Raw genomic sequence first — 25,470 nt, 5'->3', positions numbered from 1 at the left:
ATAGCTCTGTCTAAGGACAGGCAGCTTCAAAAATGAGGCAGTGATATAAATCATCCACTCAAGCTTTCTACAATTTTTTTAAAATATAAAGCAAATAGGGTGTGGTAAACAGTTGGAGTTTTTGGGGGGGGTTTTTTTGGTTGGTTTTTGTGGGTATTTTTTGTTTGATTTTTGGTTTGGGCTTTTGTGATTTTTTTTGCTTGGTTGGTTTTGGGTTTTTCTGGTTTGTTTGTTTGTTTTGGGGTGTTTTTTTGTTTTGTTTTTTTTTTTTTTTGGTTTGTTTTCAATACCAATGTAAGCAGCTGAATTAGACACAATATTCCTAGTAACTCCAGGATTTTGGTGGAGCAGCAGAAGGTTCAGAAATGTGGCTGTGGAAGTAAGTGTGTTTCTGGGGACAGTTGTTTTTATTCCCACTTTTTGCCTTCTCTCTGAGATTGCCCTGATCTTGGTCTCAGGGGCTTGATAACGTGTGGGCTCTTGGTTTTCTTTATGAAGTACAAGGAGTTTGGCTTGATGAGTCTCTCATTCACAGCTTTGTTAATATTATTCTCAACTTCCTTTATATTTTCTAGTTGTATAGTAATCTCTATTTTTTTATAGAACAATGTATATTTTGGAGACCTTGGTTCCCTGTGTTGTATTTAAAAGCAAAAAAGAAAACTTTGGTATGCTTTTTCAACCAACTGTTTAGACTGAATTGGATATTAATCATAATTTCATGCTTTTTTTCTTGTAGGCCTTGCAGGAGAAGTTGTGGAATGTGGCAGCTCCCCTGTATCTGAAACAGAATGCATTGGCATCTGCTGCAGCAAAACAGGTGAGGTGGAAACAGCTGAGCCTGCCCAGAGGCCAGTCCTTGGGCAGGAGTTTTTTGTTGGCCATGGAACAATTATACACTTCTGACCTTCCATTGCTGTAATCTGTCCAAGAAACTCTTAGTCCCCCAAACTGGGGTAATTTCTATTCTCTTCAAAAGATGAGTGGGGAGGGAGGGAACTTCATGGCTGCTGTAGAAAGGCAAATATCACACTCATCTTCCAGAAGAGTAAGAAAGAAGACCCAGAAAACTGTGGGCTGCTTGTCTTTGCCTCTTTCCTGGGGAAGGTTATGTGCCAAATACTTATAAAAGCTGTTCCTAAACAAAGCTACTTGGAGCAGCCAGAATGCATTTCTCAATAATAAATTATGGCTGATCACCACCACAGCTCTCTATGGTGAGGGGACTGGTGCTGTGAGCAAGGGGAGGACAATGGAAGCTGCAGAGCTTGGATGCATTCTCACATAATTTCCTTTTCACCAGACTTGCAGGATTGTGGCTGAATAAATAGGTGGTAAGGGTCCTCCTAAATGAGGAACCAGCTGATGTGCTGGAGGGCATGGCTGCTGGTCTGGACAGGCTGGGGAACTGGGATGACATGAACCTCATCATGTTCAATACATTGAATATGAGACACTGCAGGAGGCTGACTGCAACTGGGATGACTTGGTTTGGGAAATGATCCAGCTCTGGGGAGATGCCATCTGGAGGGCTGTGTCATGTGTTTGTCTCCCCAGTAAAAGGCAGAGGCTGACAAACTGGGGCAAATTCAGCAGAGGGCCACCAATGTGGTCAGGGGTTGGAGCCCATTACCTGCAAGGAAAGGGTGAGGGAACTGGAATTGTCCAGCCTGGAAAGAGCAGGCTTCAGGATGGATTTACTTTTGTCTAGGACTGCATCATTACAATATATAAATGAGACAGAGCCAGACTACTCTGGACAGGAGGCAGTTGGCAAATGATGAGAAATTTTGATCAGCTATAAAGGGAAAATTTCCTGTAAGGATGGTTAAGTACTATTGCCCAGAGAGGTGGGGGGAATCTGTCATTGGAAGTGTTTGCAATTTGATGTGGCCCTGAGTTACTGGATCTAATGAGACCTGCTCTGGGCAAGGAACCAGGCTAGATGGTTTATGGAGGTCCCATCCAGTCTGAGTTATTCTGATTCTGTGATTTATAAATTATCAGATCCTCGAAAAACTGAAGCTGAGCCCTAAGAAAAGGGAAAGAAGCAAGCAAGGTCTGATAATAAATAGTCTGATAATAAATCTAGGGTAAAAACAAGTTCATGGATCTGTTGGGAAACTCTGCTGATACTGAGTCTTCAGATAATTAAGATGTAATAGACAGATGCTGCTGTTCATCAAAGCCTTCTCTGCTGTTGATGAGTAGAAACAAAAGTCTTTCAGCTTTTGAAATCTTCTCTGATTGAAATGTTTGTCTTGGGTGCCCTCTTGAGTAGTGTGTGAACCTTCTTGAAAGTGTTTTCTGTTGTGATGGTGAATGTAGGTCACTTGCTATCAATGCAAGGTGAGGGAGTATTCCCTGTTAAATAACTTGAAAATTCTTTGGCATCTGCACAGTCATACTGAACTCAGCTGTATTAATTTGGGCACTTCCTCTTGCTTCATGTGCTCCTCAGAATGAGATAAAAATGCCAGAATCTGGTGATCATGGTTGTACCAGGGTTTAACAGTCTGATGGTTTTTTATCCCTGTGGTGTCTGTCTGGCAGATCCTGGAAGAAACTTACAAAATGGAGTTCATGTACAGCGGAGTGGAAAGTAGACAGGTGGTCATTATTCACCACATGAGACTGCAAGCGAAGGCCTTGCAGCTGATAGTGACTGCCCGCACCACCAGAGGGTAAGCATGACCTGGCCTAAGGATCTTCTTAGGGTTAGCTCTAAGATTACTGCCCCTAAGCTTTGTTTAAAAAAACAGCAAGGATAAATTCGACACATAACAGGGCAGTGTGCCAATAACAATTTGCTAGAGTAATTCAGAACAAAGGAGCTTCTTTTGCCTTTGATACAGCTGTATAGGGACATAATCCTGAATTAGATGGCAAAACTATTGGGAAGTTGGGTTTTGGGGGTTGAGTTCTCTCCTTTATGAACGTACAAATAGGTTAAAAACATTGCAGAGTTGATATTTGGGACCTGTTTAAATGGGGAAAAGTCATGTATCAGAAGAATGCACCAAACATGTTTGCTTCATTAAGTATTCAGCAATGAAATTTTAGCAATGATGCTTTTAGCATTAGGAAAGTATTGTCCTCCTGACTGATCTGCAACTGCTGTGTGTGGCTCAGACAGAAACTGCTCCTGTGCAGGCTTAGGTACATGAGAGGCTCTGAGTGGTTTGTTTTGGCTGCCAAAGTTAAAGAAGTGACACATGGTTGTAGAATGACAACTCCAGCTGGTAGAATTGGAGCAAATTAGTTACTGTCCTAGTTTACTTTTGTTTCAGGTTTGTTGCCATCAATTTACCGTGTTACCATGGAGGTCCATAATATATTTGTCTTTTAACCACTTGTTTTATAGGTGGAAAATGAGTATTTTCTAATAGTGGCTTCGGGAACTTAATTAGTGCCTTATGCAGATAGAGGTTTTTATGTGAGAGAGGGATATAGATAAGTGAGGATTACTTTTTTGGGTCAAAAACTGCAAGATCTTCCCATTTTTAGGAGGTTTAATGGGGTTCCAAACAACCTAAATATGTATAGCCATAGAGCCATTTTTCTTTCTTTAAAAGTAAACCAAGGAATATTATTTTCATTACAGAGTGGAACCTCTTTTTGGGATGTGTGAAAAATTCCTCCAAGAAGTGGATTCCTTTCAGAGGTGACAAACTCCATTGCTTCTTCACTCTATATTAGAAAGTCCTACCACCATTGTCATCAGGGGATATTCACTTTGTTTTTCATCTCTTCACATCTCCCTTCCCTGCTGTCCTACATTGGCAACTGTCATGGGATAATAATAAAGCAAGAAGAACCTTTGTAGTTAAAGTCCTTAACATCAGGATATTATGCTGGTACTTCAGAAATATGTGCTCTGAATTAATTTTTTATAGAATTGCTGTTTTTTTTTCTTGTATTTATAAGGATTTATCTACTTTGAGTAGATGCTGTTTTGATAAATACTTAATTTTTTTATTCTATCTCCTGGAGTCCTGAGAGTGTTTTGACCTTTCAAAGATTAATAAAAAAGCAGATTACCCTTGATGTACTCAACATGTAGCAAAAAGTCAGACAAGAATTCTGCAGTATCTTTCCTGGCCCTATCTCCTGCTTTTGCCTCCTCTTAGTAGTCACCTTTACTTCCAGGGAGAGTATAGATGTATTAAGTGTCAATTTGATGATCACATTGATTCTAGTGAAAGGTGTCCCTGCCCGTAGCAGGGGTGTGGAACCAGGTAATCTTTGAGGTCTCCTCCAACCCAAACCATTCTGTGGTTCTGATTCTGTGAAATAGTGACAAATTCTGCTTCTAAATTCTGAGACTCAGTGTGAGGAAAAGATACACATGAAATGAAGAGTTCTGTCCTCCAGCTCCAGCTGGGCATTAGGGTAGGACAGATTTGGTCCTGTTTTCTTATCAGTTAACCAGCCACAGCTGCCAAGCTTATAATAAATGTGAATATAGTCAGAGCTAGAAGTAAAATTTTGCTCAGCCAACTAAAGATAGTTTGTATCTCTGGACTAGCTGTCCAATTCCCTGCTGAGTCGTAAAATCATGGAATCACATAATCATAGATTGGTTTAGGTAGGAAGGGACCTTAAAGACCATCTTGTTCCAACTCCCTTCCCATGGGCAGAGACACCTTCCACTAGACCAGAACTCTGTCCAGCCTGGCCTTAAACACTTCCAGCGATGGGGCTTCCACAGCTTCTCTGGGCAACCTGTGCCAGTGCCTTACCACCCTCACAGTGAAGGATCTCCTTCTAAAATAGAATCTAAATCTTTCCTCTTGTAGTTTAAAACAATTCTTATTTGTCCTGTCATGATCTGCCTGGTAAAGTCTTATTTACAAATCCCCTCTTGTACTGAAAATTTGTGATGAGGTCTCCCTGCAGCCTTCCTTTCTCCAGGCTGAACACTCCCAACTCTGTCAGCCTGTCTTCATAACAGAGGTGCTCTGAGCATCTTCATGGACTCCTCTGTTCTTCTTACACTGTGAACTCCAGAACTGGGCACAGTACTCCAGGTGGGATTTCATGAGGGCAAAGAAGAGGGGGAGAATCCCCTCCTTTGACCTGCTGCCCCCACCACCTTGATGGTGCCAGTTTGAGCACAAGGCACATTCCCAACACAAGTAGCCAAAGTCATCTCTTATGGATGAGACACAACAGAAGAGGAAGGCAGGTATCTAATTCTGTCATTATAACTAAATAAAAGGATTAAGTAGCTTGACTAAAAACAGCAATACTGTGGAAAGAGTTGGAAAAAATATTTGATTTTTAATCTGTTATTGACACACAGATGTTTCATCTCTGAGCTCCCACATATGCAAGGCAGTTTTGTAGATAAATTGTTGGACTTAATGCCCAGACTTGTGACATCCAAGCCTTCAGAAGTGGTCAAGATTCTTCAGACAACACTGCGGCAAAGTACCTTCCTCCACCTTCCTCTTCCAGAGCAGGTTGGTTTAACAGAAAATGAAAAAGCAATATCCTTGTGGACTGTCTTGGCATCTGACTACTTTCTGATACACCATGAGGCTTTTAGAATTCTTGTTAGACACGTTTATTTCTTGTTTGTCTTCTTATCTAGCGTCCTCAGGACTACTGCTAAAAACATTAAAAACTTAGTAATTCTTGGCAATATAAAAAAAAAAGAATCCAAAGTTTATGCAGGTCTCTGTTAAGAACAGTAGTAGCTACGATTTTTTTTTCTTTCCTCTTTTCCCCCACCTTCTGATTTTTGCCAATTGCTTTGTCCCTAACAGCTCCATAGAGCCACTGCAAATATCATTGAGCCTACTGGTGAATCTGATAATCCCCTGAGGTTTACATCAGGATTGGTTGTGGCACTGGATGTTGATGCAACTCTGGAACATGTGCAGGATCCCCAAGGAACTGTTAAAGTTCAGGTAAGAAGTCATTTGACATAAATGCAAACAAGATTATGTCTTGGGGCAGTTTCTTTAAGGATGTCAATACTTCTAGATTGCAAATAATGATACATTTTATTAGTAACAATGCTGGATTTCTCTGTTTTGACCAGTCATTCAGAAACTGGTTTGTCTGGAGTACGCTAAGAGTTGAGTTGGGTGCAGTCTGAGAGTTTGCTTTGAGCACTTGGATGTCATTCTGTGCTTCCTTGTGCACTGTGTATGTTATGGACATGAACACCAATAAATGCTGCTGGGCTTCCAGCTGGTCTAGTGGGAGGAGAAGAAGCAAAAGAAGTTGTTCTGAGTCGCACAAAAATATGCAGGCTCTTGGCTCTCTGTATTTCCAGCTTTTCTTCCTGCTGCTGAATCACTAGTTTTTGATGCAGCTGAGGAGGTAGGAGTGGTATGATCCAAGTAAAATATGCAGCATCACTGCTTAACAAAGAAACAAAAACCTCAGTTACAATGCAGAGGAAGAAGCTGATGTCACTGTGGCCTTTTTTCCACCTGTGTTGTGGGTTTGAATGGCAACATGTGGCTCTTTTATCCAGGGCAGCTGAACTCCTGGCTCCAAGCTAAAGCCCACTTGTCTTGCCTTCCTAACTCAGACAGTAAACAGCCAAGTAATGCACTGTTCCACTATGCAGATCCCCAATGCAGTTGTCATTCCTTTATTGTTTTTTTGGTTTTTTTTTTTTTTTTTTTCTTGTTCCCCTCTAGGTGTTGTATCCTGATGGACAAGCACAGCTAATCCATCCTAAACCAGCTGACTTCCGAAATCCCGGCCCTGGGAGGCACAGGCTGATAACTCAGGTTTACCTCTCTCACACAGCCTGGACAGGTAATGTTAATGTGGCTCTGTGGCTGCACTTCCATTAGACACAAGTTACATATCCACAGTCTGGGGTGCTCTGAGGATCCTGGAGCTGTGGTTGGTGCTGCCCTTGGTGTTGATCAGGCCTTTGAGCAGTTGCAGCTCCGTTTACCAGGCACTGCTGCTCTGTAAGGAAATAGAGAGGCTGCTGGTTTGAGAGAGCCGTGGGAGCCTTCACATGAGAGCTGTGTTCAAGGTGAGGTCACCCACTCGTGTGCAGAGCAAAGTCAGCTCTCAGAGCCAGGTTTGCATCCTGAGGTAAAGGCAAAGGATCATGGTAAACTGACTCCTTGTAAGTCATTGTTTCAGGTCTCACAGGTATCTGAGCATGGCAGGAGACAGTACAGCAGTACAATTTCATTGCTGATTCAACTTTCACCCTTTTAATGCCCTAAAAATCTCCCTTTTAGTTCTGATGATGATGTGACTCCAACATTTGCCTTCAGTCTCAGCTGCTGTTCACACTTCCCTATGGAAGCACTTCAGTAATTGGCTTGTGGACTTCAAACAGCAAAAGCAAAGTGTATTTCATTCACAGCTCCCTTTGTCCTGTTTTCTTTTAATCTCTTCACCTTCATTCAAATGTGGGGGTTTCCTCTGAGAGGTTTTTTCCCTAAGCAATTTTTCATTGTATTTGTTGATCTTTTTTTTTTTAAACCAACAGGATTTGGTTGATTGCTTTGTTCCTTTGTTCCTTCACATACCCTTTTTTTTTTTTTTTTATATAGTAGTCTCATGATGTAATCACTCATCCTGCTGTCTTTGTTTTGTTTTGGAGAAGAAAACATGGTAGTTTCTAGGACTGGAAGTATCTGGGTTTAAGGGTTGATCCTATTACTTCACCAGAGAGATCTGAAGTCCTTATTTCTACTTCTGCAGTGTTCACTGGAAGGACATTTTAAGCATGACCCTCAGGGATTCTGTTCTGGTGTCTCCTCTAGGCATTATTTTAATCATTAACTTTGACACTGGCATATAAAACAGGGGGAAGACACTGAGCTGGGAGGGGGTCAGGAAACAGGGTCAGAATTGCCTTGAAATTCAAGTGGAGAAATTGCCTTGAAATTCAAGACAATAAAACTTGTTTAAGGCCAGTAGAAAGAGCATGCTTGGGAAGGAGAATGCTCAAGTACAAAGCACTGATTAACTGCCAGGTGTAGAGCAGAATGAAAGAGGTGACTGTAGGCTGCAAATAAGAGTTGGTGGACTGACAGAAAGGTGAGCTCAGGGAGGTGTTGGCTGAAGTGTGGAGTAAATGTGCAAAAGAGTTATTTCTTGTATTCTGTGTGGTGCTGATGATGTCTCAGCTGGAGACCCCCTACATCTTAAAATCCTGTGGGTTTCAGCAGGTTTCATTTAGGTTTCATTAATGTGGTCCTGTTATGGGTTATCCCTGATATACAGTTAAGTCCCACACACCACCTGGTGCTCACTCCCCAGTGGGACAGGTAGAGGATCAGAAGGGCAATGTGAGAAAACTCATGGGTATTGCACTGTGTAGCAATAGCTACAATATCCCTGTGTTATTGACACTGTTTTGGTAACAAATCCAAAACAAGGCATCATGCAAGCAACTATGAAGGAAAATTAACTTTATCCCAGCCCAAACCAGTACAGTCCATAAAGAAAACCTAAACAAATCTGGTTTTCAGTCTAGAAATGAGAATTTTGTTTTGTATGTAGGTCCAGCAGTAAGTGTGGCAGGGTAATACTATGTAAATTGAAACCCCTGTTCTTTATGACCACTGTGAGAAGAGTAAATTTAAATTATCCTATGGACAGTATTAGGAACCTTGCTGTGCCTAGCTGCATAGCTGGTGAAAGAGAGGAGGAGGCTGTCTGGCATGCAAAAACTTCCAACAAAAGAGAATCTTCAAGTAATATCCTGTGCCACAAGTGTTGCTAGATGTCATCTGGACTGATCCTGACATAAATACAGTGAGCAGGGCCTGCTAGTTCTGTGGGGGTTTTAATGATTGTTATTATTTCATTGGAGTTACTTTCCAACAGTTATTTTAGAAAGTTGCAAGTCAGTGCTAAGATTTAAGTGATGACAGAGAGGGGGATAAACCTAGAACAGTCCTCAGTTCTGCTGTGCTGATTGTAATGCCAAAAGCTTGTTTTCAGACACTAGGCTGGATTCTGGTCTTTCCAGAACAGCTCTGTACATACCCACCATACATGAAATTAAAATTCATTTGATGTTGACTGTTCACTGTGCAATGACAATCATGTTTGGATTGTTCTATTTTTTTTCTCTGCAGAGCCATGTCAGATTGAAGTGCGATTGCTGCTGGCTTACAACTCCAACAGAAGCAAAGCATCTACCAGAATTTCTAAATCTACCTGGAGTGAGAGCTTGGAGGCTCTCCCACCCCCTGAAAATGGCATAGAGGGGACCATCCCCTTCAGCAAACCTGTCAAGGTGTATATAATGCCCAAACCTGCCAGGCGGTGAAGGCTGGTGCTAAAAAACCTATTCATGGGGTTTGTTGTGTCCAAATGCAAAGTCCAAGAGAGCAAACCAAGCCAAAACAGCCCTTACATGCCTAAAGGGGGTCAAAATAAAGCTGCTAAAGAGCAGTTGGTCTCTTAAGCAGCAGGCAACAGGAGTTACTCTGCTAGTTAGGAGGGGTTTCAAGAAAATGCAGGTTTTTCTATATTGACTCAACAGTAACAGAACAGTTCACAATCCAGTCGTAATTTCACTGGGCTGTACCTTCAGTTTTTACCTATCAAAAGTCTTTCTCCAAGGCCTCTAGGTTTTCTGCTATGTATTTACTATGTAAATGCTTGGGCACATAAATCAATGTTATTTTTACAGTACTCTGAAGTGAAGCTGAGGAGTTCAGCATTTTGTGTGGGGTTGTTGGTTGGTTCTGGGGTTTTCTGGGTTTGGTTGTTTTGGTTTTGGTGTTTTGGGTTTTCCTTTTTTTTTTTTTTTTTTTTTTCAATGTCTAAAACTTGCATTTGTGCACTGGTACCTAATTGCTTAATCGAAAAATAATATTCTAAAAAGTACTGTTGTTCTTGTGTGAGAAGAGAACCTAGGAAGGAAATTGCCAATTGCTGTTCTGCATCCTTTACAGCTGTACTGAGGCTATTCCAGCTCTGGGGCAGGCACAGGTTGTTCATGGTGCAGGGGCAGGAGGAACCTCTTGGTGCAGGTGGCAGAAATTCAGTCAGCAGGACGTGGAGTTACTGAGCTACAGCAACAAAGCAGTTTGTCTCCTGTTGCACCTTTGTACAGCTTGAGGAGCAATGTGATTAACTGCCAGTTGGGAAATTCCTAACCACAATCCACCAAGTTTACAGGATCTGTTTCTGTGTGATGATCCTGGCCTGAACCAGTCTTAGTGGGATGTGAAAATCTATGATTTTGAATTTGGCAGCACTTTTGGCACTCAAAGTCTTTCTTGTCAGTTGAAGTAGCCAAACACCCTCTGTTCAGCAGCAGTTGGGCAGCTTGTCAGTGTTCCCCACTGGAGGTGAGCTGGGAGTACAGAGGGACAAGAATTTAGTTAAAACATTATCCATCTGGCATTCCTGTCAGGAAGTGTGTCTGTGCATTGCTTCTGTGTGCCAGGCTTAGTGGACTGAGTAGCCTCCTATGATTTGTAGCAGTCATTTGGTAGGATTTTTTAGGAGGACCTGATGTGTGAAACATTCTAGTGCAGCAGCCAAATGTTGCCTGTGTTCATGAATCAGTTGAAAAAAAGAGGTGTATTTTTAGCAAGTAAACAAAACAGTGAAGAAATACTTTCCAGTTGTATTTAGTGTAAATAACCTCTTACATGCTTTCCTACAATAAAATTGGAAAACTCCTGTTATTCTGTTTCTTTTTTTATAACATGAGTGAACATGGATGCCTGCATGGTTCTTGGCTAGTAAGATCACTGCATGTTTTTTGTGATTTATATTTTTTAGCACTGGTGAGTTGTAGCCCAAAGGCTCATAACTACAGAACTTGCTGCTGCTTTAGGTGTCCTTGAATTAAGTTTACTTTCTTAGGGCTTCCGCTCTTACAAACTGTTTTTTGGTGTTTCACCTTTAGGGCACTGCTTTGAAAATTGCCTGCCCATCTGACAGCTGAGTTGTTATTGTCTGACTTGTCTTTGGCATCCTCAGTTCAGTTCCCAGCAGACAGGGTTGATGTATCTCTCATTAGGAGGCTGTGTCTGGGCACATATTTGACAAGTTGAGTGAGCTCATTACAGACTTTTTCCTTTTTCTTCCCCTCATTTTTGCACTTCACCAGTATTTTCTGCAGTTTGTCATCTCAGTAGTGTTTCTAATTTAGATGGTGTCCATAGGCTCCAGACCACAATGGATGCTGTGGTAGGCACAGCAGATATTTTCCATATCAAAATTTAGGCATCTTTCTCTCTTTTGCTAAGTACTGGATCAAATTTCTACTATTTTGTTCTCCTCATGCTGTCCTTGATCCCCTTCCATATAACATACCAGGCAAAGAGTGAGTGCCTTCTGTGTTGCTGCTGAGAATCAGATACTGCAGGGCTGTGGAAAAGTTCTTCCATCTGTAATTTCAAGATGCCTAAAACAAGCTGAAAATATAAGGCTGCTATGAACATTTCCAGTCTGCTAATGAGAGCATTCTGCAGTTGGCTTCTCTTCTGTAGATTTTTCTCTGATTCCTGGTTTGGATCGTGGAAAAAAAAATCACAGCTTTTCCTTTCCTCCTTCAGTTTCACCTCTGCAAGCAGATGACTAATTCATCATCCAATCTAAGCCTTCTCTCCTTCAGGTTAAAGCCCCCCCTGCCTTGTCCTATCACTTCATGCCCTTGTCAAAAGTCCCCCTCCAGCTCTCTTGTAGCCCCTTCAGGTACTGGAAGGAGTCTCAAGTTTCCCCAGAGCTGTCTCTTCTCTGGGCTGAACAACCCCAACTCTCTCAGCCTGTTTCCACAGCAGAGGTGCTCCAGCCCTTTCAGGATTTTCATGGTCTCCACTGGACTCACTCCTCATGTTGACATCCTTATGTTGGGAGCCCCAGAGCTGGATGCAGCACTACAGGTGGGGTCTCACCAGGGTGGAGCAGAGGGGGGAGAGTGTTCTCCCTTGGCCTGCTGCCCACGTGCAGCCCAGAAAGGCAGATGAGTCCTTTGAGCTGCCTACCCACCAATACCCCCACAGTGTTGCCCCTCAGAGCTGCTCTCAATCCATTTTTCACCCAGCCTGTATATGTGTATAGGACTGCCCATTTCACACCATGGTGCAACATATGGGGAATTGGAAAAGAAATGTGTATAAAAAGCAAGGGTTATTGTAGTTGTTGGAATACAGATGTTCACTTTTTGTACCCATCCCCAGGTTTGAGACATGAAGGTTTTTCTGCTCTCAAAAATACCAGAGTTCATGCTCTGTGTTGTCTCAGAAGCACTCAGGCCATTCACCCGTTGTCTTTAATTCTGGATAATTGTTGGGCTTCTGCACTGCAATTGCCTATAAGATGATTGATCTCCGAATGAAAAGAAAAACAAAGGGCTCTAGTCATGCACAAAGATAATTTGCATTTTTCATCTCTGTTGAAGGGGGAACAGAGGACTTCAGATGACAGTCACCCAAGTATGGGGAGTTTCTGTTCTCTCAGATGGTTCCAAGTCTAGGAACAGTGTGCCAGTACAGCTGCACCCACAGGGAGATTAAGCAATCTACAAAGGAAGGGCAAATAATTTGCTAAGAACCAACGATGTTCAAACACTCCTCACCTCTGTGTTGTACCTGCTAGTTAGATGGAAGCAAGAGTGAAAAGAATCTGGCAGAGCAAGGAGAATGCTGACCTCGTGAAAGAGGGGTAGCTTAGTGGTTTGAAAATGTGTTGTCCTATTTACCATTAACTTTATGAATTTAATTTAAATAAGGCATCTGTTTATGTAGGAAACCCAGCTTTGAATGCTTTCAGTGGGACATTCATATCCAGATTGCTGAAGTCCAGTGAAATTCGTTACACAAATTTGCAAGTAAATAATTCAATTACTGAGTGAGTCAAGAGCTCATAAAACAATAAGTATATTGGGAACAAAGTTGAAGCGTATGAGACATTAATTCACACCTGGTGTGGCTTTCACCTATCTTATTTTAAAAAGGACAAAAAAAAGTAAATGGGCAGGGACACTCACTGCAAAAAGTACAAAACAAATTCCTGGGAAGATGAATAAACACGGTATGCATTTAAATGAGGACTGTATGACATCACTGAATCATTTAGGTTGGAAAAAACCTCTAAGACTATGGAGTCCAACCAGCACTACCACACCCACACTAAGCCGTGGCCCCAGGTGCCACATCCACACACCTTTTGAACACTGCCAGGGATGATGACTCCACCACTTGCCTGGGTAGCCTGTTCCAAAGCCTGGCAACACTTTTGGGAAAGATATTTTTTCCTAATATCCAATTTAAACCTCCTCTGGTGCAACTTAAGGCTGTTTCTTCTTGTCCTGTCACTTGTTACTGACACCCCACTGGCAACAGTCTCCTCTCAGGCAGTTGTTGAGAGCGATAAGGTCCCTCCTGAGCCTCCTTTGGGCTGAATACTTCCAGCTCCCTCAGCTGCTTCTCATCAGACCTGCACTTTCCACCATGCTGTACTGGTCATCATCTTGGGTTCAAGTCCACAGAGATTATTTCCTCTGGAATCCTGTCAAATTTATAATCACTTTTTTCATCTTATTTCACTGGCATCTTCCATTTTATTCTTAGTAACAGGCATTGGGGATGCAGAAAAGGCTGTCTTTTTATTTTACAGTTTGCTAATGCAGTATCAGTGGGACTTCAAAATATAAAGTTTTAAGGCTTGTGGATGCCAGGCTTTGCACAAACGCTACCCAATGTACCTTAAAAATGCTGGTCGTGTTGCATTTGGTGTCTGTGAGCCTTTTATGGCCTGTTTCTGCGGGCTGCCAGCTCACACATGCTGCTTCACAAAGATAAAGGCTGGGGACTGACCCACTCGGCGGCAGAGCAGCTGGGGTGGAATCTTCCTGGCTCCCAGCCCAGCCGCAGCTCGGCTTTAATTTCAGTGGCAGGGTGGGAGTTCACTGCCTACTGGGAGATCGTTTTCCTGGTGGGAGGCAGAGCAGTGGTGTATGTGAGAAATCCTGCTCTATAAAAGTGCATTCCATGATTTGGGCTATGAGCCCATAATTTTAACAAATTATTTATGGCTCTAGCTGAAAGCAGCAATCTAACAAAGATACCAGTTTGTGCTCTGCTGGAATTTTTTGATGAATCAATCCCAGCTGCTTCCACCATCTAGCAAAGCAATTTCAGTCACCAAGAAGGAAATCGGGCTTTCAGTGACTGGAGCAGCCCAAGTGGAACAGATGCTATTGTGGGAACTGACAGTGCTGACTCAGGAAGCTGTGACGAGAGCAGCAAGAGAAGATATGGATGGAAAAACTTGCAGCAAATAATCTCCTTGTTGACACCAAAATTTTGTTCTGGTGGTGGGGAAACTTAGCAGTTTACCTTTAAAAAAATAAATCAATTTCTTTGCACACTGCAGCTCCCTGTTTTGGAAGTGGAATCTTCTGCATCCTACCAGTTGCCAAATGAAGGGAAGAATTAAAAGGCTGCAGCACAAAGCTGGGTAGGGTACACCTCAGTCAGCTGGCAATGTAAAATGGGCTCTGCTCCCTGCGTGCCTTTTGGGAGGACAGATCGTGTGGCAGCAGCAGGGTGAGGAGCCCACAGTATTTGTCTCAAATGCAGGACCTGAGCTAGGCAGCTTTGGTGAATGTGGCATCACCAATAATGTGCCACATTACATGAAAATATGTTACAAAAAAAAAAAAAAAAGTGAAAAACAGACCTGGAGGAGAAAGATAAGGTGTTAGGTCAACTTCTCCTAACAGTGTAATGCGCGTAGTTCCATTTTTTTAAGTACTGCAGTGTTTTCTCAGCCAAAGCATTACAAAGCCTTTTCCCATTTGAGGCTGCCTTAAGGCCCAGATCGTGGTCATGTATTTGTGTCATAAAATAACACAAATACATGACCACGATCAAGAGAGTCAAACCACCTTCACTATCAGATAACATTTAGTGCAGAAAGTCTCCACACTCTGTGGGCTGGTAAGAACTCATTCTGCTGGCATTCCCTTGGGGTGACCACAGTCTTCTGAGTCAGTAGTTCACCTTCTTCACACCAGGCAAGTTGTGCAGAAAAATGTCACAACAGCTACAATGAGCATTATACCAGCTGCTGTGTCAGACAACACAGATGCAGCTGGAAAGGCAGTTCTTGCTGGGTTATGTAAGATTTTGCCTCAAATGTAGATACACTAACAGAAAACACTGCTGTCATTAGAAGACTGCAAGATGAAAGTTTCAAGTACTCACTTTCCCTTTGCTTTTACATCACTTTATATTTTATCAGATAAAAGGTTCTAAATGATTACTAGAGCAAATAGCAGAAAAAGAACATAGTATTTTGTGCATCTTAGGAAAGTTATTGTGCTCTCCTATCAATCTAAGCCTCTCTACTACTGCTTGGATAGCTCCAAATGCCTCAGGGCTTTTACAGCTTTGTCTTGGTACTTTCATTAATACACACAGAATTATTATGTACAGAACAAGAAATGGTGAGCCTGGTGGGAAAAAACATCTACAGGAGGTAGATTTGTAACTGGCAATATTGATAAAGCCCACCAAAAACAGCAACCAAGAGAACTGTTTGAATCTTCAGTGCAATAATGTTTGTTGGCACAACGTTTAAATCATCAGATAAGGATGACCAGTAACAAGTCTCACATGCATCCCCAGCTTGCCAGCAGTACATTGCTAGCACAATTCAGACTGATTTCCTAAATATCAATGTTTTATGCTGCAAATTCTAGTTTTGTAACACACATTTTTGATTATTTTAAGTGTGTAAGAACTTCTGAATAGATATGTATTAGACAGCTCAATACTCAGAACTGGCAATTAATAAGAAAATTCTTTAAGGCCCAGGTTTCATGCTTATACCCTGCTGACATCTTTCCCCTTTTTCAGGCTCAGTAAAAATTTATAAGTGCTCTATTATGTGATGTTCATAAATTGGCAAATACCCTGACTGAGGTCACCTGCAGGGGGTAAAGTTCTATGTTCTGGGTTTGCTTTTTAATTTATTTTATTTTTAACTTATTTATCCAGTGGTGGTAAAGTGCTTCTTTACCACCGCTTCATATCTACCACTTGACTGTGCTCATCAGCTAGTTTATGGCTGCATTCCAGTAGCCAGTAATGTAATAAAAGTATTCAAAACATAATTTCCTGATTTAGTGAACAGGTGAAAAGTTAAGTAGCAAGACTGTGGACAGCCTTCAGAGGAAAATTAGGTCAATCTCAACAATACATGGAAATTATTGTGTAATTAAACTATTTAATTACATTAACAGCCCCGCCTTTTGTGAGCCCTCGATCTGTTTAAATCCTGAACTAATAAATTGTCTTTGCATTTTCGATGGTCAGTGCACAAATGCCTTGGCACGTAAGTTCACGCTCCGCTGAGTGGCTGAGTGCAATTTGATCCAGCAGAGGTGTGTCCGTGATTTGGCCGCGGGCCGGGAAGGCGGAATGAGCTGCGCTTCAGCAGGTGGAATGGAAGACCCCGCCCACTCTGACACCCTGAGCAGCCAGGGCATTGTACTCCGCCACAGCCTTCTCCGTTTGCAGCACCAGCACGTCAATCCCGTTCTTCTTCAGATAGTCCACAGTGGATGCTGGAACCTCGGAAGAGAAAAGGAAATCACAAAAGCAATAATCAGATTATTTTCCCCTTAAACTGTTAAGACTTGTAGAAAACCAGACACTGATGCCATTTGTTAAACATGACTTAAGTAACTGCCAGTAGCCAAAATTACAATGCTCAGATAGGTCTATGATTGATTTAATCTTTTTTCTCTTCAATAAAGCTACTTCTATACACATAGCTCCCCTACCTCCTTAGCACACTTTAAAATGCAGTCCTCTCTTACAAAAATAAATAGAATTGGAACTAAAGGAATTTAATTTAAAGAAGGTGTTATTCATCCCACCAGAAAGCTAAAGACTTGCTTCTCACCAAGTAAAGCTCAGCACTTCTGATCTGAGCTTTCTGTAGCTAGTTTATCTGCTGAAATGACACCCTGGCAACAATTGTGACAAGAATACCTAATTACCAAAGTATTTACAGCAGGCTAGAAAGCCAGTTATAACCTATTGCAAGAGGAAGGGACTAATGACATCCTGAAAAATTCTTCTGGTTTCATTTGCTCCTGTAGCAGAACATAAACCTGTTTACTGCTTGACATGGACACTAATACAGAGGAGCTCAAATAATGTTTCTTTCAGGACCTGAAGGACCCTTGACAGGAGCTCATTCACAGTGATCCTCAGTTTTTTCCCTCTCAGTGAAGCATCATCGATTTAATTTTTTTCCTCCTAATCAGAGGGAGAAGGAAAACAAACAGTTCTCTTTATGCTTGTCACAGAGCAAAAACCTACCTGCAAAGCCTCACTCATGCCACGACCAATCACCACAGTTTTAACACCCTTCTTGACGACTTCTTCAAGGTCAGCTGGCTGCACTCCTGGAGAATGCTAAGTGTCAGGGAAGGAAAATAATAGTCTGTGTACTGACAGCATCAACCAGGAAAGCTGTGTCTCTGTGTCCTGAACACAGAGCAGCAGGGTAAATTAGCAGAACCAGAATGTAACACAACCCTCTTCTGTACGTACACACAGTACAAAACATTAGAAACTGAAAAGGGTATTTAATATGCAGATGAAGGATGATAATTAATTGATGGCAAGATTATAATTCCATATTAAACAGTCAAAACCAAAAAGATGCATTACAAATTTCTTAAACATTTATGTCTAACTTCTGGCATTTTATAAATATTAACAGTTAAGGTGAAATCAATAAATTGCAGCAATACTGCTGTTTGATTTCAAAATAACAAAATCTACTTGAAAGAAAGATGGTTGCAAGCCAAAGTTTACTCACTTTCAATACAAAGAACTCCTCACATAATCAAAATTATTAAATAATTTTCTTGTTTACTTTGCAAATCTCACTAAAGAGGACTGGAATTTATTGGGTAGCCTAATTTCAGTTAACAGCTTGGATTTCTGCACTATTCTTTATGTTGAGAAAAGAATATTTGAATCCAAATGCCTCAGAGAAAGAAGGAACTTACACAGCAAATTATCAGATGTTTTAAAAAGTACACCCATTTACTGCTATTATGCTTTAAACATATGAATGCAAAAACACACCTATAATGTTGATATAAAACATTATTATGTTACCCTTATTCTTCTCCTGGATTCAGTTTCTATGTATCTCCATGTGGTCAAGAGTAAGATACTGGACATCCTGTGGCTATAATTTGGCCCCTCTTTGGTGGGTATTTTTATTTTTAAAACAGAAATATTATTTGTCCCTCCTCCGCTTTTTTTTTTAAAGTAGAATTCTGAAGTTCTGAGTTCTCAAGAGGTCTGAGTTTCTCACTTGAAGTAGGTAATGCCACAGTGGACTCAAGGAGAATGGAGAAAGTAAGACTTTTCCAGCTGAAACAAACACATGAGCTCCTAAAGCTGCAGGTGAAAAAAGCCTTCTATGGTATAGTGCCACTTCCAATGAGTGAATTAAACTTATTCCACAAGGAAGTCCTTAGCATGTCTGAAATTTCAGTAACAGAGATGATTCACCTTTATGGTTCTCCAAGTTCACAGAATCATAGAACACCTCAAGTTGGAAGGGGTCCATGAGAATCATTCACAGGACTATCTTAAGCTAAACCATGACTTAGGAGCATCATCCAGGTGCTTCTGGAACTCTGACAAGCTTGCTCTGTAACCACGCCCCTGGAGAGCTTGTTCCAGAGCCCGGGCATCTTCTGGGTGGAGCGCCTTTTCCCAACACCCCATCTGAACATCCCCTTGCAGCTTGACTGCATTTCCATGGGTCCTACTGCTGGTCACCAGAGAGATCAGCACCTTGCCTGCACTGCCCTGCCTCTGGAAAGTGCAGACTGTGATGAGGTCACACCTCAGCCTCCTTTTCTCCAAGATGAACAAGCCAAATGACCTCAGCTGCTCCTCATAAGCCTTGTCCTCAAGGCCTTTCAGCATCTTCATCACCCTCCTTGGAACACAGTCTAACAGTCTGACGTCCTCCTTATGTCGAGGTGCCCAAAACTGCACACAGAACTCGAGGTGGGGCTGCTCCAGTGCAGAGCAGAGTGGGACAAGCACCTCCCTCAGCTTTGCTGTGCTTGACACACTCCAGGACATGTCTGGCCCTTTGGGCTGCCAGGACCAAAGGCTGTGTTCCCCTTAGTCCATGTACATTCCATATCCACACCTGGAATGCAGAACTCACTTGAATAGGCAGAGCTTTCTCAGACCAAATAACTCTAAGTACTTATTTATGACAGAATAGGCAATGCTTTTCCTTTGGGGTTTTTAAGTAGACTCAAAACTTAGACAAGAAGAATTGGTATATTTTACTGCAATTACAATAATTAGAATTCTGGGAAGGTTTGCTGTCACGTGAGAAACATTCCTGAGACATTAAAGCCACGGAACAAAAGGATTTTCTTTGGTTACACAGGACACTTTGATGCTAGTAAGAAACTACTGTTGCTACAGGAAACATGTAACATGATGAAATAACTGTATCATTGTTGATTTGACAGCAGATTTTCTTGCCTGCTCTGTTCTCTGGCCTTCATTTCAGCAATACCTACGTCTTTTCTTCTGCCATTAGCAGACGGCACTGAAATGCAGCCAGCCAGGGAGAGAGGGTGCCATTCATCCCCAAGGGTTAAGGCCACAATAACTGTTAGTGCTCGGTTACAGAACCTTGCAGGGCCAGGTATACAATTTTCCTGATGAAAAAATGCTTCACTAGACAACAGTGCGACAGCAGAGGAGGAAAGGAAGCAATTTATTTCCAACTAGAGTGTAGGACATGACCAGCACTGCTTGTTTTCCACACTTCAGTTCCAGCTACCTCCAGGAAAAACATACTTAAGGAAAGTAGGCAAACAACTCCATCTTTAAAAAACTGGGCAGAAAATGCAGCTGTTGAATCTTACTGTTTCCAGTGCTGACAAAATTAAATTTTTGACAGTTCTTCTCAACATTGGAGATGCAGTCTAAAAAAACCTTAGTTCTATTCTTAATATTTGTTGTTTCCTACTTATTTTAAAAGAAAATTACCTCACTCCTCAGCTGCAAGGATAGAACTGACCTAAAGCAGGAGCTTTACAAGTGACTTATATAAGGCCTTACTTTAGATACATATTTTTTTACTTCCTGATTAAATAAAAAGGATGCCAGAAAACCTACTTCTCCAGACAACCCAACTATTCTTTTTCTCCTCCAATTTTAATTTAACATGAGTTATTTTGCAAGTCCTCTAAAAACTTATGGATTTAAACGTTGCACTTATGACAAAATTATATTTCTTGTTAGAAACTTTCAAAAGAAAGCACAGCCTCCTAAATGTTAGTAAGTGCCTATAATTTGAAACCAAATTTTTCCAGTGGTTGGAATAAATATAAAAATGTGATTGGAATGGGAACTAGTTGGGAACCTTTTGGCTATTGTTACCTGTTCTGCTTCTCCAGCCATGTGCATATAAAGTACAAAAATGATATTGTTAAACAAGCAGACAGCAACTCTCACCACAAAACCCAGCCCTTTGAACAGCCAGTGAAAACTTATTTTTTAATAACCAGGCCATAAATGAAGTACATTTTAAAAGGTTACATACACAGCTACCTTTTTCACTGCAAGGTGCAGATATCTTTGCATGACAGCAGCACCTTTCTCTTGGTGTTATATATTCTGCATAAACTGAACTCTGACAGGTTGAAAAAGTTCTATTCTCCCAAAGATTACAGATGAAGTTGCAAATCCAAATGCTTTGCGTTTCAGTTGTGTCAAAATGAATCCAAGAGAGCTGCATCCTCTGCATGGATACGGCTGCAGGTGCTGGGCCTGGTCACTACATTCTTATTTTCTGCTTTTGCTTTGAAAGTGTGGAACTTTTTTTTCCTAGCCAATCATCCATCCCAGTGCAAGTCATAATATGGGGAGAATTATCAACATCGAGTTCCTATTGCAATATTGCTATACTGCTTCTAAATCAGAAACATCAATACTGCTTCATGTACTTTCATCCAATTCTGATTGCATTTACAGGTAAACTTTAAAAATCACAAGGGCAAGCACTTAGTATATGGCTACCAAGAGAAGTCACTGTGTGATTAGCCAGACTGTGAGCTTTTCACAGAGAAAATAGTGCATGAGACAATGTATCTGCATATTTTCCCTCCAAAATATGTACAAGGGACCCCAAGGAAAAGGATAAAAACTAAACCATATGCAATGTTGTCTTCCAAATATGCAAGGTCAGTAACTGTCAATTTTTTTTTTTTTTTTTTTTTACTTTTCATAATTTCTTTTCCTATCTCACTCAAGATAACTTCTGTTTAGACAGTCTGAAGAGAGGTTGTAACTGGCATCTTATGACAACTGCACTCTTAAACAGATGAGGAATATTGCTTGAGAGCTCTAAGGTGTGTGAGAGTTGTCTGGTGAGGGTGGCTGTCAGAACTCAGGGCAACAATTGCTATATCCTGTTGCGTGTGGGACATAGTGGGACTGCAGCCCTCTGTCCCCCCACAAAGTCACCTCCAAAACAGACACTCAATTCTTACCAGGAAAATCTAATGGCTAGATGAATGAAAAAGGCAGCTCACTGAAATTTCTGTCTGGAACTTAAACACTGTTCTCTAGACCATTCTCAGAGTCCTGTTTTAAATGCAAGGTACTAACCAGTAAACTTACATTAGTCCCAGTTTCTCGCCAATCCCACGTCCGGCTTCCTCCTGGCCATACTTTGCAGTCCTTATATGTTGTAGAGCAGCCTTTCACCTTCATCTGACCCCAAGAAAGGGAAGCAATTTCAGGGGAAGACATCACAAAGTGGAACCAAAGTCTGGAAAAAGGATATTTAATACTTAACATCAGGCCAACATATGCAGCACGTTAATAAAAATGGAAAATTCTGTCCTCGCCCCAAGGAGTTAGGAAGGAAATGCTATTACAGACTTTATCCACGTGGTTTTGTGACAACAGACTTGAACTGAAGATCAGCAGATTTGTTGAATTACCAGTCCTCTTGGGGATTTTGTACAAATCATTTTACATCCTAAATCTGTTCAAGTATTGGATGTTCAACTTTTAAAACTATCAACAGGGATCAGGTCCCAGAATATCCTCTCACATCTAGGTTTTAATCAACTCCCTAAAAGGAACAATGAGGATGATAATTCCTAAAAGATCAGAAGTCTGCACTATTTTGTTGGCCACTTTCTTCTTTTACAAATTAAGTGGTAAATGAGGTTAAAAGGAAATGCCAAACAAACCCAACAGTAAAGCCACGAACCAAAGAGTGTCACTGTCACATTGCTACAGAAAACAAGACTTTCAGGGATGTAAAGGGGTCAAACCTTTCCCCAGACACTGCTGACAGAGACCAAGTCTCCCAGGATTATACAGACAAACAAGAACTTGTCTAATTGTTTGACCTCCATCTTCATTATTTCAACTTAAATCCATTATTTCTAATCCTTTCTGTTGGGGACAAGTAGAACAGCTTATTCTTTGTCTTTTTCACCTTTTTTTTGTTGTTGTTCTTGAGGATTTCACGCAGTATTTTTCTTTTATTTAATTTAGATTAAATAAACATCCCTTCAGTCATGTTTTCTAAGTCTCTACTTTATTTTCTTCCATTTTCCTTTAGCAGCCAACCACTAGTACACATCTTCCTTTGATGTCTGTTGCCTGGAACTTGACAGAGCCTTATCAGTGCCCCTGTATCCCAACTGCTTTTTGGTGAGTGCTGCAGCAATGTTGAGATCAGCTTCCACAATCACTGCTGGGCACCAGCAGGGTAGGGACTCTGTCTCACAAGCCCCTGTGCCAGCTCCCCACAGAAGCTTTTCCCTCCTCACAGTCCCTCAGGTACTGCAGTCTGATTGCTGTGGTGATTCAGGCAGTGAATGGCAAGAGAGGAATCCCAGGGTGATGATACCCTGGAAATGCTTTGGACTAGCATGGCAGTCCTCTGACACATCTCCAGGGCAGGGTCACCTTTCTGCCCTTCCAATTCACATCCTCCAAAATCCACATTTTGAAAAATCTTGATGTTTCTCCAGTAAAAAGAGGTTCACCTCTGCCTAATCCAGAACATCTCTGTGGCAGATCCTTCCATATGCACAGATTCTCACCCTTTATTTTTTAATTGTTTACATTCATCAGGAATTGAATAGCTTAAATTCATTATATGAACCCTGGCAGCACAGATTAAAGGCACTGCCCTTGCAAAAGATAAATCTTTGGATGACCACGCTTCCAGTCCTCCTGGAAGCCTCCCTTCCGGTCTTGCACGTGCTACAAAAGATGCAGCACTGCCAGACAGGACGTGCTCTCCTTGGACTGACTGCCAGAAGCAAATCTCAGTATCCCACCTAAAACACTGCATGAAGGAAAAAGTGCATTAGTTTGGATTTGGCACAGGACTCAGTTTGCCAGAGGTGCTTCTCACACAGGACAGTGGGGCAATTATTTTCCTTCTCATTCCTGTGTGAAGTTAGTGGCCTGTCAAACAGGAAGCAAGGCAAGCACCTACAGGGGACCAAAACTTGCTTGGATTAATGCAGTCTAGATTCTCTCATCGCACATCCACGATGCAATGGATTCAAACAAAGATTTGTAAGATTATTTTTCCAAAGGTCTGCCTGAAGGGATATTCTAGCTGAAGAAATAACCAGCAGTAGTCCCAACAGAATGAAATCAAAGAGTAAAGGCTGAATAAAGCACCCAGAATCTGCCTCTGATGAATGAAAATAATTTTTGCCTGTGCTTCTTTTCAGATGAAATGGTAGAATTAGACCTGGAGGTTAGACAGAGGTGAATGAACAATAAGATGATCAGGAATATCACCTTCCCCAGTCCAAACAGTATCACAAGGCTGGAACTGTGCAATCAAAGAGGCACAAACTGCAAATGGGAGAGCAAGGATTCCATGCTATCTTTTCCAAACAGCATAAAAATAAGTAAATAGCAGAAATTAAGCAACACAGCTTACAAGGCACAAATAAAAATTTAACCTCTAAAGCCATTTCATATAATACTGCCAGAGATTATCAGTAAGGTCAGGCCACTAGAATAAATAAGAATATCTTAAAGTGAGAATGAACTCATTGATAGAAACTTTGGGCATCCTTGGGTGTAGAGCATGGTCCAATCACTGAGGAGCGAGAAAATAGTTCTCAAACAAATTATTTCTTTAATTATTCACTGTGAGAAATGTAAAGTATAAAAATATACATTAACACTTAAGATCAAAAGAGACCTTGAATTAAATGATTTGTAAGTACAACCTAAAATTGCAGTTTCGGCAAACTGCAGTAGTCCAAACACGAAGACATGAGGAGCAGAAATGGCTCAGGACTCTACAAGCAAAGTCGTGAGAGTTTAAAAACATCAGAAATAAAGGAAGTAGAACTTAAAAGGAGGCAAAATGCATGTTTATGCCAGGAGACTATACTGAAAGAGAGAAGCGAAGCAGTGGATAAAGATGGCAGAAGACAAAAGTAGCTGAGAAGGAAGCGGAAGCAAGCTGAGATTGAATTGCAGTTGGGTAAGCTGGTGGACTTTAAGATTTCGAGCACACCTTTCTTCTGTGGAGGTAGCCAGCAACCAATGGAACAAAAGAGGTGAACGAGAGCAGTGCACCAGATGACATTTTATTGAGACGCTGCAGAAAGAAAGGAAGTTTTGCAAAATCCAAGGGGCAACCTGAGACTGAAGAGGATACAAGGGGAAGAGTAAATCGGTGTGCGTGAAGTTTTGGGCAGAACTTGTAAGGCGTCACCAGACAACGTGGTTCTCCAGCGCTGCCGGGGAGCAGGGTCAGCAGAAGCGCGACTTCCCATTCCAGAGAATTGAGCAGCCAGAGGAAGGTCAGGATTATAAACTGACAGCAACAAGGCAAACAGAAAGGACGGGAGAAGTTTAGATCAACTGTGTAGGGAGGGGGAAGGTATCAAGTTCACGAAGGAGGAAAATACACTTTAGGAATTCGGCAATTCCTTTTCACAAGGCACAACTGCCTTGTGACGGCAGTTAACCGGGGAGGTCACGGGGACCCGGTAGTAAGAGAAGAGGGGGAAGAGCATTTTGTGAATACAGCGGAGAGAAGCAAGGAGACAAGGACAGAGAACGCCGAGAAGCACCGCCGGAGGAGTGGAGGGCGGGAGTTGGGAAGGGAAGGCGCAGTTCAGGACGGCCCGAAACACGGCCTGGCGTGACGGGGCACAAGGAGCGGGACAGCCCCGGCGCCGGCCGCGCCCTCCCGCCCGCTCCCCTCACGCCGAGGGTCCGTCACGCGCCCACACTCACCGCCCCGCGCGCGCGACCCCACTGCCCCGCCAGGCTCCGCCTCCGCCCGACCCCGCGGGGAGCAGGCGGGGCCTCCAGGCTGCCACGCTCTCATTGGACAGCGCTCCCCGCCGGGACCGCCCCCCTCTCGTTCTGATTGGTCGGTCGGTCGATCTACCCCCCGCCCCTGCACCGCCTTGTTTTCATT

At 42.0% G+C, this 25,470-nt stretch overlaps 2 protein-coding genes across 4 annotated transcripts in view; one reads left to right on the top strand and one right to left on the bottom strand.

Moving 5' to 3' along the window:
- Window positions 1–10,643, top strand: part of INTS4 (integrator complex subunit 4) — a 32,713-nt gene extending 22,070 nt beyond the window's left edge. For both annotated transcript variants that reach the window (XM_018908353.3, XM_050971589.1), the window contains exons 17-23: window positions 740–820; window positions 2,554–2,684; window positions 3,605–3,664; window positions 5,306–5,465; window positions 5,772–5,915; window positions 6,660–6,780; window positions 9,078–10,643. In XM_018908353.3, the coding sequence (XP_018763898.2) occupies window positions 740–820; window positions 2,554–2,684; window positions 3,605–3,664; window positions 5,306–5,465; window positions 5,772–5,915; window positions 6,660–6,780; window positions 9,078–9,271 (891 nt within the window). In that variant the 3' untranslated portion in view covers window positions 9,272–10,643. The remainder of the gene's footprint in view (window positions 1–739; window positions 821–2,553; window positions 2,685–3,604; window positions 3,665–5,305; window positions 5,466–5,771; window positions 5,916–6,659; window positions 6,781–9,077) is intronic.
- AAMDC (adipogenesis associated Mth938 domain containing) lies at window positions 9,737–25,365 on the bottom strand. 2 transcript variants are annotated; one of them, XM_009102706.4, is made up of 4 exons: window positions 25,284–25,365; window positions 21,663–21,813; window positions 17,301–17,396; window positions 9,737–16,544 (listed from the first exon to the last, which is right to left on the bottom strand). In XM_009102706.4, exons 2-4 carry the CDS (start codon window positions 21,792–21,794, stop codon window positions 16,404–16,406), a joined length of 369 nt encoding a protein of 122 aa, XP_009100954.1. In that variant the 5' UTR covers window positions 21,795–21,813; window positions 25,284–25,365; the 3' UTR covers window positions 9,737–16,403. The 2 variants fall into 2 exon arrangements, with proteins under 2 accessions (XP_009100954.1, XP_050827556.1); XM_050971599.1 differs by having other exon boundaries at window positions 16,381–16,537.
- Window positions 25,366–25,470: the final 105 nt, after the last annotated feature.

Source organism: Serinus canaria, chromosome 1, assembly GCF_022539315.1.
Source record: "Serinus canaria isolate serCan28SL12 chromosome 1, serCan2020, whole genome shotgun sequence".
In the NCBI taxonomy this organism is placed as follows: Eukaryota; Metazoa; Chordata; class Aves; order Passeriformes; family Fringillidae; genus Serinus; species Serinus canaria.
Note: the sequence above shows the minus strand (reverse complement) of the source record. Positions and strands in the feature narration are given on the sequence as shown.